The sequence below is a fragment of the Nicotiana attenuata genome, unplaced genomic scaffold (genome assembly GCF_001879085.1).
Source record: "Nicotiana attenuata strain UT unplaced genomic scaffold, NIATTr2, whole genome shotgun sequence".
In the NCBI taxonomy this organism is placed as follows: Eukaryota; Viridiplantae; Streptophyta; class Magnoliopsida; order Solanales; family Solanaceae; genus Nicotiana; species Nicotiana attenuata.
This window is the reverse complement of record NW_017672129.1, coordinates 130,135-142,517: the sequence shown is the minus strand read 5'-3', so window position 1 is coordinate 142,517 and position 12,383 is coordinate 130,135. Positions and strand designations below refer to the sequence as shown.

The following is a 12,383-nucleotide window of genomic DNA, read 5'->3' as shown; positions in this document are numbered from 1 at the left end:
ATAGAAAAAGTATTATTACCACAGTGCACAGAGTAAACTTATATTGACATTTTTTTTTTTTTGAGATTCTTGGAAAAGCTTAGGCGCGCGTCAACACTGATGCTACTGCTTGTACAGGTACTAAGAAGGGAAGCCAGACTAGGTTGATGTTTATTTATCGTCATATTTGGTGCAAATTTCTCGAACGACATTATGGTGAGATGACAAACGAAAATTCCTAAGAAGATCCAATGCCATTTTGGCATTATTGGCAATAGTGGATTTGTGTTAACACATTCTGAGGTTCACAAGAAGCATTTTTCTATTTGGTGTAAAATATTGCAATTCAAACTGTGAGTTCTGGAAATTACATGTTAACGAGCTGTTGGTGGAAAGTTATTTGGCCTAATTCGAGTTGGAGAGGTCACTGTTGTTTTAGCTTTGTAAAAAATTTCAAATATATCTGGAAAAATTGTTTTTGCTACATTATCACCTATCAACTTTCAACCAAGTACGCACCCAAGGATGTGGCCTAATAGCAGGTTGAGAATCATGAAGTCTCGGGTTTAATTTTCAGCGGAGGCAGAAACACTATGTGATTTCTTTCCATCTGCCCAAATTTTGGCGAACAGAGTTACCCGGTGCCTATATGTTGGTGGGAGTAACAGGTACCTGTGAAATTAGTCGAGGTTAATGCAAGTTGGTTCGCGAAGAACTATTCATTCGTCTGTTTTGGAATGGGTAAATTAAATAGAAGGATTTTTGTGACCTCTTCTTTGAGGTTAGGTTAGTTACCACCAAAAGTTGTGGTGGGGTAGTGTACCCCTCTATCATTAACTAAAGGTCGCGATTCGAGCCTCAAAATGAAGTCGCATTTGGTAGAATGTGTTTTTTCCTCAAAGCGTGACTTTCCAGTACGAATTCAGGTTAATCAGGCCCCGAAGCAGGTAGCGGACACAGAGCAGAAAGCAAAAACAAAGTTTAGGTTAGTGGTGGAGAAAAGATCAGCTCCCCTCTTCTCTTCTGTTTTGTGTGAAGTGGAATGGTTTTGAATATTTTGGGACATAATTAAAAAGAAAGAGCATCATATAAACAAAGAAAGTAAACTATTAAGTTTAATATTTTCTTCCAGTATTACTTATATTTGTCAACATATTTCAAATTCCATACCTAATTATATGGTGTAAATTAAATTTGGATTTTAAGAGTTAGCAATTTTTTTGTGCCAAGTTTTTTCCATTTAGCGATCTTACTTGCCGCTTCTCCAAAACTGCTTCTGCCTCAAAAACACTTTTTTCCCCTTCTAAAAGTTTGACGAAAAATTTCAACTTTAAATACTTTTTTGTTGTTGTTTTTGGCTTTGGTGAAGCTTGGACAAACAAGCTATTAGGCCCCTTTTATGCCACACGTAAAATGTAGATGTCACGTACGTAAAAATTAAGTTTTATTTATTGATGATGTATGATTATATCCACACTTATTATAAGCTATAAAATAAAATTAATTTTATCCGACTCACTAGTTAACTCTCTTAATTACCTTATTTGATACTTAGTTTTTGAAAATGGACATAATAAAATTATTAAAACAACAAAGAAAAGAAGGATCATCGCTTACAAAGAAGTAACAATAAAAAGCATGCTTTATTGGAGATGAGGAAAACCAGAGGAAAATTAATAAGATGAAAATGACATATAGCATCCAAAAGATGGAACAGAGAAACAGCATCATCAGTTGGAATTGGATGAGGACTATAACAAGACAAGACAGCAAAAAGTTGAGGGAAGAGACTGGTTAATATCTTTCAAAAAAACTCCAATAAAGCTAAGGCATTATATTTTTAGTACTTGCATCAACGGCAAAATTATTCTTTTGTTATCTATAGGTTTTCACAAGTTCAATCCACAGAATCAATCATTGATATTCACATCAGGGTACCCTAGGTTGCCTACAGCATATCCTTAGGATACGGTTCTTTTCCGAATCGTATACGAATGGGAGATATTTTGTGCATCGAGCTGCCTAGGGATGTGCATAATTTGGTAAATATTAAATTACCGTACCGAAATCGAAAATTTTGGTATTTGGTATTCGGTATGGTATTTGGTAATTTGGTTTAAGTTTTAAAAAAAATATGGTATTAGGTATGCTATTTGGTATTTTTTAATGAAATACCGAAATAACGATTCCGTACTGAAATATATCTTATATTACACAAAACGCATATTATTAATTATAACATAAATATAAAAAATCGAAATTTTTACTTTCCTTTATTCTCTAAGTTCATCAATTAACTCTAAGCAAGTAAGAAGATATTTCTAGTGATCGAATTTATTCCTTTATGTGCAGTTTTCTCTCTCTAGGTTGATACTTGCTGGTTTTGGACAAAACTTTTGTCAACAAATATTTTCTGTTTTGTACTTTTGAGTACTTTAATTAAGAATATTATAGTGTATGATTGCATGCACTTGTTAGTATTCAAACCGAATACCGAACCGAATAAACCGAAACCGAAAAGAGAAAAATTGAACCATACCGAATTTAATTAGGTACGGTATTAGTATAGCATTTTAAGAAACCGAATACCGAAAATACCGAACCAAAATGTCTAAATACCGTACCATACCGGCCGACGAACACCCCTAGAGCTGCCCCTATTATATTTTAGTACTTAGCTCCATTTTGGAAATAAAGAGTATACTTTTTTCCAAAATAAGAAAGGGAGCCTTGACATAACTGGTAAAGTTATTGGCATGTGACCAGGAGGTCATGGGTCAAGTTATAGAAACAGCCTCTTGCAAAAATGCAGGGTAAGGCTGCATAAAATAGTCCTTTGTGCTCCAGCTCTTCCCCGGGCCCTGCGCATAGTGTTAGTGCACCGGACTGCTCTTTTTTTTTTTCTTTCAAAATAGATTAAAAATACTATTTGTTCAAGGAATTTGATCACTTTTTGAAATATTTTTGAAGAAAAATATTCAAGTTCCAAAAATTGATTTGGGTCAATTTTGGGGTGAAAACTTTCCTTTCACACTTCAATATTTTTTAAATAATATATATGTCCAAACACAACTAACTTTTCAAAATTATTTTTCAATACAATTTAATTCTTTTTTTTTTTTAAAACTCCAATCAAATCTATGTCCAAACGCCTACTTAGTTTGGTCACATGAATCGAGGACTAATTGAATTTCAATTGGAATGGGAACTAGTACTTATAAATTCAGAAAGCGTAGCATGCATTGAGAAAGAAAAAAGTATATATCGACCAGTGAAAATGGCCAAAATTAATCTCTGCTTATAATTTTTCTCAGTGCATGCTCTGCCGGTCAATGCTCACATTTCTGCCTTATTTCTTACCGGCGTATGCTTTCTTCTCGTTCACTACGCCATTTGCCACGCGTCTTGGATTTTATCTTGCTTTGTTTCAACTCTTGTATCTATATAAATGGCTACTTGACCATTCACTTCCCTTGCTATTTCCTATATACACAGAGAGTATACTCTTTTCTTTTTTCTTGTATAAAGAAACAAAAAACAAAAAAGATAGATAGAGATGGATGTTGGAGGCATTAATGGTGGAGGCTTTCATGGCTACCGTAGGTTCCCACAAACAACTCCCTCTGGTACGTTCAACCCATATATATATATATATAGATAGCTGCTCTCAAAATAATAGCCGAAAAATATATATTTGTTGTATTTATTATGTATTTTATATACAAAAGTTATACAAATTTTATACACTTTTTCGAATAACGAATATAAATAGTTTTTCGCGCGAGCTAAAAGTAAAAAAGCGCATATTTTTAAGTTAACAGAAATAAGAAATGAAGAAATGCTTGGGCTCTATCATTTGATCTCGCGCAAAGACGGATTCAAAATTTAAGCTTTATGAGTTCGAGTTCGAAATTCTATTATAGTTTACAGTCAAATTTATCTATAACAGTCGCATTTACTCCGATATTTTTTAGATGTTATACAACAACAACAATAATAAAACCAGTGTAATTCCACAAATATGGTCTCGGAAGGGTAATGTGTACGCAAACCTTATCCCTACCTTATGAAGGCATAGAGAATGTTATAGAAGACATATATTATAACATAACATAAAAAATCGGTTTCGAGAAAAATTTGACTTTTATAATGAAGAACTATTATATAGGAATGTTGCAATAGAGAAGTTTTATTGTATTTGATTTATTGAATTCGAAGTCTATATATTCATCATATTTTTTTAGTAGATCTTTTAACACATACTTTGAAGGGTTTTCTTTGTTTTCTTTCAAGTCTAATGCATCTTATTCCTTTTATTTTCTTGTACACAAAACTAGTACTTTTGAAACATGTAGAGGTATATAGCTACATATATCTATTATGAACTATATTTATGTATCCATGTTCATGCAAATCTATCTATTCCTTGGCACACACAAAAAAATGAAGAAGGAGCAAAACGTAGTAATAATTAAGTCTATTTTTACCTAAAAAGTTTTGAGTTATTCTATCGTGCAGTCACCTCCAAAAATTTAGTTTCATTCTTTCTTTAGTTTGTAATTTCGTAACTCTAAGTAAATTAACGTTGTGAAAAAGATATGAATGCATTCTATTTAAGAGTTCCAATGGTGGGTTTGCAAATGGTTGAATGAATTTTTTTCTGCTTTTCTTGAGCTTTTAACTTAAAACAAGTGAAATGCATGCAAGTGCCTCACCCTATGTTTACACGTGTTACTTATCATGCTCCTCTTAGCCGTGAGAAAAAAAGAAAAAAAAAAAAATACTCCACCATCAGGAAGGATACTCTTATATAATTTTCTTAAATAAATTAGAAAATAAATAGTTTTATAGAAAACATAACGAAGGGAGTATACTTCTTCCTCCGCTCTACTTTAATTGATTTTTTTAACTATTTTCACACATATTATGGAATCTACTTTTTAACACTAATTAACAATGAAGCATATTAACTTTAATTTGTTAATTGGAACTAAAACAAATATTCCTAGGCTCTTTATTCCAATGTGCAATTTTGAAAAAAAAATTAATTCATTCTTAATATCTGAAAAAATCAAATATTATGAACCAAAAAAAAAAAAGGTCAAAAAACCAATTAAAGTGGAATACATAGCTAGTTTGGCTATCCAAAACTAGCTGTTTTCTGCTTGCAATAAGGCTTTTGTTTAGTTCATTCAGTCTAGGGATGAAATTCAAAAATAACTAGATTTATAAGTGGTAATTGAAGCATAGCACAGTTTCAAAAGTAATCAAAATTTGGTCACTTTTCATGTAAAGATAAATCTAAACGAAATCACTGTTCAAAATCCGAAAAATATTCAGCATAATATACTGGAGTTCCAACATAATATGCTGGAAGCTTATACATAGGTGCTCCAATCTCCAGTATATTATGCTGGAACTTTCTGTGTGTTAGTGTTCCAACATAATATGCTGGAAGTTCATACACATGTGTACCAATTTTCAGTTTATTATGCTGGAACTTTCCGTGTTGCAGCAAAATAATGGTTATTTTTCAATGACTTTACAAACATTGACTATCAATTACCCGTCCGAAAACTGACTAGCATGTGTTATTTTCACTTCAGTCTAGTTGGACCTTTTTTTCTGATCACATCATCCAGAAAATTAGTATAGGTGGTCAATTTAATCATTAGCCAAGAACTTATCTAACTGCGAAGTGCATAGAAATTAGAAAGAAAGTTTGAAAGCTAACTTCTATATATGATGGTAGAGAAGGAAGTATTGAGCAGAAGACAAAAATAGATGACGAAAACCACTAAAATGAAGCGTTTTCTGTTGGTTTTGTCTACATTCACACTATGACTTGTCGTCTGGCTTTTAAAAATTTGTAGTTTTAGTAACTGAAATTGTCAAGGATTATCATCTCAGTTGTGAGTAATTGCTGTCTTTTTGTGCCTCCCCTCATTGCATGAATCTAATTTGGTGGTTACATTTGACTGTCTTTTTGTTTATTAATATTGGACGAACTTCAACTGTACAGATTGACCAATGAATTACACAAAATTGATTAAATGGTACAGTATATTGATTTAGCTGAAAATTAATTTCAAGAATTTTCGAAGCGTTATATAGTCAACTTTCCTCTAATGCAATTTTATTAATGCTTGACTTTGTTGTTAAGTGAATGTTTGTGCTTGAGTTCGTGGTTCAATTTACTAGAATATGACTTTCAAATTAATGCTTGAATTTGTTGGTAAAGCTTTAAAGAGAGATGCAAAACCAATGTAACAAATTAAATGTGACCTAAAAATGCTTCACATTATCTCAAATTTTAATCTTATATTGTAGAAACTACATATACTTATAACTTATAAGCGTACAACATCCTGACATAATGCTCATTATTTTCGTTTATAAAAACTAGTATCTATAAACGTGCGTTGCACGTTAATAATGTCAATGATGGTTTAAATATTTATTTATATGAATGAATAATAAAATTTAATTAATGAGAGAAATTTTATATATATAATACTATAACAATCATCTAAATGCCGAGAAATATTGTTACATTAGCATAATACGTGAATTCATAAAAGGACATCAACAGAACTGACACAAATGATCAATTTTAGTCATATTAAGTAGATAATTATGTATTGTAGTTTAAAGGTATCCAATGTAATGGTATATTACTGAACATTTCTTTATACACGGTGTTTTTTTTATATCAGAACCAAATCATCTTTACTGGATACTCTTCTTCGTTTCCGACACGAAGCAAGAAGTCATTGAATGTTGGATCTGTTCTTACTTTTATATTTCTTGTCATTTGAATATTTTTCATTTGACGTCACAAGTATAATTTTTGCAAGCTAGCTTTTACAGTTTCTGCTTTGATCAATTTTGGAAAAAACTGATTGTACTTGACAGAAATCACCTCCCAAACTATTACTTGTCCACCAAACAGTTCATCGATATCCAATATATCTCTAAAACTCTGGGTGATTGTTTCAATTGTTTGACGCTTAGCCAAAAGCGCTTCATCCCATATTATCGCTTTTGGTTTCCTTATAAATTTAGCACTATATCTCTGCTTTGATATACTAGTGGTGGTTATTTTAATTATTTGAAGAGGTGTATCAAATCTAAAGTGGGTTGTACGACCTCATAATAAAATTATTACTGGTACACCACTTGTTCTTATTGCTAACAATATCATGCCTCTTGATTAGGGGTGTGCATTCGAATCGATTTATCGATAAATCGAATCGATTATTTGTTATCGAAATCAAAATCGAAAAAATTGAAACCTTATTGAAACGATAACGATAAGCATATGTACAAATCGATAATCGATAAGTAATTATCGATAAGGGTCAAAATCGAATCGATAAATCGAATGCACACCCCTAGACTGTAGACACTTGTTAAATGAGTAATTACCTATTTGTGTAGATTAATATAACATACAGAATGTATATATATATTCCGCTACTATTTTGAAAGCGGCTATACAATATTATTTTCCCTAATCTATACCCTTTCCTTTACCCTAAGTCCCTTACCCTATTATTTCCTCTACCACATTTAAGGAATGATCATATTTAAAGATCAAGGGAATGAAGTTCAAATTAATGGAAAACAGAATAAGCTGTGATGATGTGTTTTGTTTTGTTTTATTTTTTTTATACCGTTGGAGTGTTCGTGGCATACATTTGATCCCTTACTTTAGTTTTGTTGCATGTGCTTGTTGACACAATTTTATATTATAAATGGTGTTCGTCTTATTTTAGCTTCTTTTTGTCCATATTAGTTAGGCGCGTTTATAGCGATATACTTTCCGTGGAATCCCGCAAATTTTCCTGTTGGTGTAATCGATAACCGGATCGATAAGTCCCCAAAATCGATAAATCGAAATCGAAAAAATCGAAACCTTATTGAAACGATAACGATAAGCATATATACAAATCGATAATCGATGAGTACCCCTACTCTTGATCTGACATTTGCAAGTAATGAACATTTGGATATTATTTCGATTCTGCCGGAGGCATCTTCAAATGATAATTCTGCTATACCAGCGTCGACTTTTTATACTATAGTCTTGAAAGCTTATTCTTGTCCAGGATTTAGCTTTGATTATGCTTCTTCAAACACTTGTATGGCCTTCTTAATATTATACTAATTTTTTTTACTTTGTGATCTATTTTTAAAATCTCTAACACTCTTTTTATGGAATAAATTTATGTACCATAAGATTCTTTTTAACTTGAAAAATAATTTTGAATTTAAAAAAAAATTAATTAGATTCTCTAGCTAAATAATTAATTGAAAGATTTGATTATTTGATTTTAACACAAAATATAATTTATTTTCTGTTGATTTAGATTCTTAATATTAGTTCATCTCATGTTTGAATATTTAACCGTAATCATAAATTTATCCACCAATTTTTTTTTAAAGAGTAAAAAGATCGATCTGACATTCCACTTTTAGATCTTTATGTTTGCAGAATCATTAGTGGTATTGGCTTTTATCAACTTTTTTCTTTCTTTTCTCACACATAAATTAAATTTTTTTTAGTTTTTTTAATAATTGGGTATATTTTTCTATATTGCACGAAAAATTAATAATAAAAAAAATATTATTTGAGTAGAAAACTAGTTTAAATATAATATAATTAATATATTTCATGGGGATTTTTTTCTCAATTTTAACGCTTTATGCAGTCCGTTTAGCATTACTTTTTTTTTTTGGTATTGAATATTATAGAGTGATAAAGTATTACCAATATGGAGGATTTTTATGAAATTGATTTTATTAAACCTTCCTGCATATTTTTAATAAGAATTCAATAGACAAGATAGTATAAATTTTAAAATCTTAAATATTAAAAAAATTTAACATAGAGTTATTGTGTCTAAAAAAATTTAGTTATTACAGCTATGTCCTTTCCCTATGAGTGCTTTTATTTAATATTTTAGGGCTATTTTAGTCTATCAATGTTATATTCGTGCTTTTATAATAAATATAGGCTCTCCTGTTTCTAAATGGATTTGGACAATATAATACGTTTTTATATTAAATTAGTAATAGGAATTTTTTAAGAAGTATATCCTAAAAATAATAGGATTACATGGCTAAAAACATGCCCATATCCAGAAAGTAATTATACTAATAGAAAATCTAACATGTTCGTACAGGTATTAGGTTTACATGCTAACATGTAGTTTTATATATCTATATGCTCAAAATAATTATAATAATAGGATTGGTAAAGGTAATCATGTAGGATTCCTAACGTGTAGTATTATGTCCTAAAACTAATAGGATTACAAGGTTGATATCAAGAATTTCGATTATGTTCTTTTATTGTGAGTTAGCATGCTTAATATTGAAAGATTATTTTTGTAATCCAACATTTTATTCATGCTTTTTTAGTTTAGCCTTTTTCGCCCATTCATGGCATTACAAACTAATGGTTGATGAAGTTACCTTGTTCTTTAGATTTTTTCTGTCAAAGTAGACTCTTTTACATGCATCTCGGTGTTTGTACACAATGTCAAGGCTTAAATGATCCAGGATTGATTGTAATTGGTATGCTGATCACTACTCAGAAAATTATTTTCCGCTAAAACGTACCTCGCCTTTACTTCAGAAAAAGAAAGTAGTTTCAGGGTCCGGAGCTAATTAGGCTCCAATGGAAAAGTTTACATTGAACAACTCTTTTTGTAGCGCGAGAGAAAAGGGAAAAGAGAAGAGATTTGCATTATGTGTAAAGTCTAAAGAGAATGAGATCTTAATATAAATCAGCTAAAGGTAATCATGTAGGATTCCTAACGTTTAGTATTATGTCCTAAAACTAATATGATTACAAGGCCAATGTTTAGAATTTCGATTAAGTCCTTCTAGTATGAGTTATTATGCTTAATATTAAAAGATTATTTTTGTAATCCAATATTTTATTCATGCATGCTTTTATAATAATATAGATAGATAGATAGATGATTTTTAACACTTTGCAAAGTGTAGCAATTCTCAAACCTGAATAAAAGAGAAGGATTGCGATAAATTGATGACCAACATAATAATAGTCTGAACATGATAAGTCTTATTAATATGGATCGGAGTATTATCAGGGCGGAGCTAGAAGTTCAGCTACGGGCGGAGCTAGAAGTTCAATAGCTGCTGCTCAAACAGTGTATTTGTGTTAAATTTTTCATTAGATATGTACAAATATTAAACTTAGAACTCAGTTATTAGCATTTGAAATCATCGTTCTAAAATCTAGAATCCATAAAGTTGAAATCTTTGCTCGATCCGCCTCTGAATATTATAGAAGATTATTGATTTAATTGACCCAACTAGTTCGAGTTGATGCGTGTTAATGATGAATTATTTTTGAGATTTCTTACTTCACTTGAATGCTTATAGTTTTATGCAAGGATTCTCAAACGTTTCACTTTATGGTCAAGGTGGCATAGTTACTGATCAGATGGGCATGAATGTATCAGCCCAAATCAACCAAGTCATTCCTACAGCCAACAACAGCAACAACAACAATACCAACAATGTAGTCACAGAGGACTCTGAATGCACTGTTCGCGAGCAAGACCGTTTCATGCCAATAGCAAACGTAATCCGAATCATGCGCAAAATCCTCCCTCCACACGCCAAGATCTCAGACGACGGGAAAGAAACCATCCAAGAATGCGTGTCTGAGTTCATTAGCTTCGTCACTGGGGAAGCCAATGACCGTTGCCAGCGCGAGCAACGCAAGACTATCACGGCCGAGGATGTCCTCTGGGCCATGAGCAAGCTCGGGTTTGATGACTACATCGAACCCCTGACTATATACTTGCATCGTTATCGTGAGTATGATGGTGGTGAGCGTGGTTCCCTTAGAGGGGAACCTTTGCTGATAAAGTCGCGGGCCATGATTGATCCCGCGACTTCAACTAGCGTTGCTATGGCACCGTATCCGGTGCCACATAATTTCGCAATGGCTCATCATCATCACCATGGATATTTTGCTTATGCGCCCATGAGTAATGGGTACATGCAAAATCATGATAATAATGGAAGCACTTCTCAGGCTGCAGCAGCTAATGGTGAGGCAAATGTTCAATCTTATGCTGAGAATAAGGAGTAAGTTTCAAGAGGAAATGAGTAAAAATAAACTGTACTATTTCTTAGTTTCTATTTAGATTTTCTCTTTGTATGAACTATTGTATCATTCGAAATTGTTCCTTTTTCGGTTTTAAGTTGTAAGGTGGCTGTCTCCAGTATAATCTTGTATTTCTTTCTTTGTTTTTTTCTTCTTCTTCGAAATAGTCGCGGCATTTTTTAGTTAGAAGTAGGGGTATACAAAGAAAACCAATAAACCGTACAAAATCGACATTCCGAGTCAAACCAGAAAAAAAAAAATCCCATGTGGTTTGGTATTAGAAAATAAAACCCGGCCATAATTGATTTGGTTTGGTTTTAACTAAAAAAAGTCAAGCCGAAACCAAACCAACCCGATAGTACATTTACATAATTTTTAAAAATATTTTATACATATAAATATTTATTGTAATGTAATTTATAAATATTTCTAAAATTTATTCACTTTATCTTTTAACGTATTATTTCAAGTTTAGACTTAACATTCTTAAATGGTAAATAAATCTTATAGCCCATAAATGTAGTAACTCAAGCAAAGTTCAAATCAATACTAATGCTAATAAAAGAAATTCAATTCAATACTAGGAATGACGAAAGTGTTGGATAATTATTTTAGTTTTACATTGTTTATAATGAAAATGCATAACTTAGTTTATCTATAGTTATACTTAGTTTAGCATGACCTATATAGTTGTAACGACCCAACTGGTCGTTTTGAACAATTTGCATCCGGTTCGGCAGTTTGAGATCAAGAGAAGCTTCACATTATGTATATCGACTTGTGTGCAAGGTTGGATTCAGTTTCCGGATGAATCGGAGTCGAATTGAAAAGAAGGAATATAGTTCTGAAAGCTTAAGTGGAGAGAATTTAACCGGAATTTGACTTTTGAGTAAACGGCTCCGGAATGAGTTTTGGATGATGTCAGTAGCGTCATATGGTGATTTTGGACTTGGGTGTGTGTTCGGATTTGGATTTGGAGGCCCATAGGGTAATTTGAGGCATTTCGGCGAAAGTTGGAAAATAGAAGATTTTGTTTTGGAAAAGTTTGAACCCGAGATGGATTTGGTGTTGTTTTGAGTAATTCGAAGGCTCGAATAAATTTTAATGATGTTATGGGATGTGTTGGTACATTTGGTTGAGGTCCCGGGGGCCTCGGATGAGTTTCGGGGTGAGTTTTGAGCGAGTTCGGACATTTCGACACTCGGAAGTTGTTCCGGATCATGGGGGGAGGGGGGGGGGGGGCGGGACGACG

At 32.2% G+C, this 12,383-nt stretch overlaps 2 protein-coding genes across 2 annotated transcripts in view; both read left to right on the top strand.

Moving 5' to 3' along the window:
- LOC109211972 (trafficking protein particle complex subunit 5) overlaps positions 1-471 on the top strand; it is a 5,825-nt gene extending 5,354 nt beyond the window's left edge. Inside the window, exon 8 of the mRNA XM_019375572.1 lies at positions 118-471. Coding sequence (XP_019231117.1) covers positions 118-147 — 30 coding nt within the window. The 3' untranslated portion in view covers positions 148-471. The remainder of the gene's footprint in view (positions 1-117) is intronic.
- Positions 472-10,402: 9,931 nt separating this feature from the next.
- Positions 10,403-11,116, top strand: LOC109211964 (nuclear transcription factor Y subunit B-6-like). Its single transcript, XM_019375565.1, has one exon. The coding sequence runs from the start codon at positions 10,403-10,405 to the stop codon at positions 11,114-11,116; it is 714 nt and encodes a 237-aa protein (XP_019231110.1).
- Positions 11,117-12,383: the final 1,267 nt, after the last annotated feature.

Bases quoted from the DNA above. Each gene is read 5' to 3' on its own strand.
- LOC109211964 (XM_019375565.1), top strand. From the start codon at position 10,403: ATGCAAGGATTCTCAAACGTTTCACTTTATGGTCAAGGTGGCATAGTT.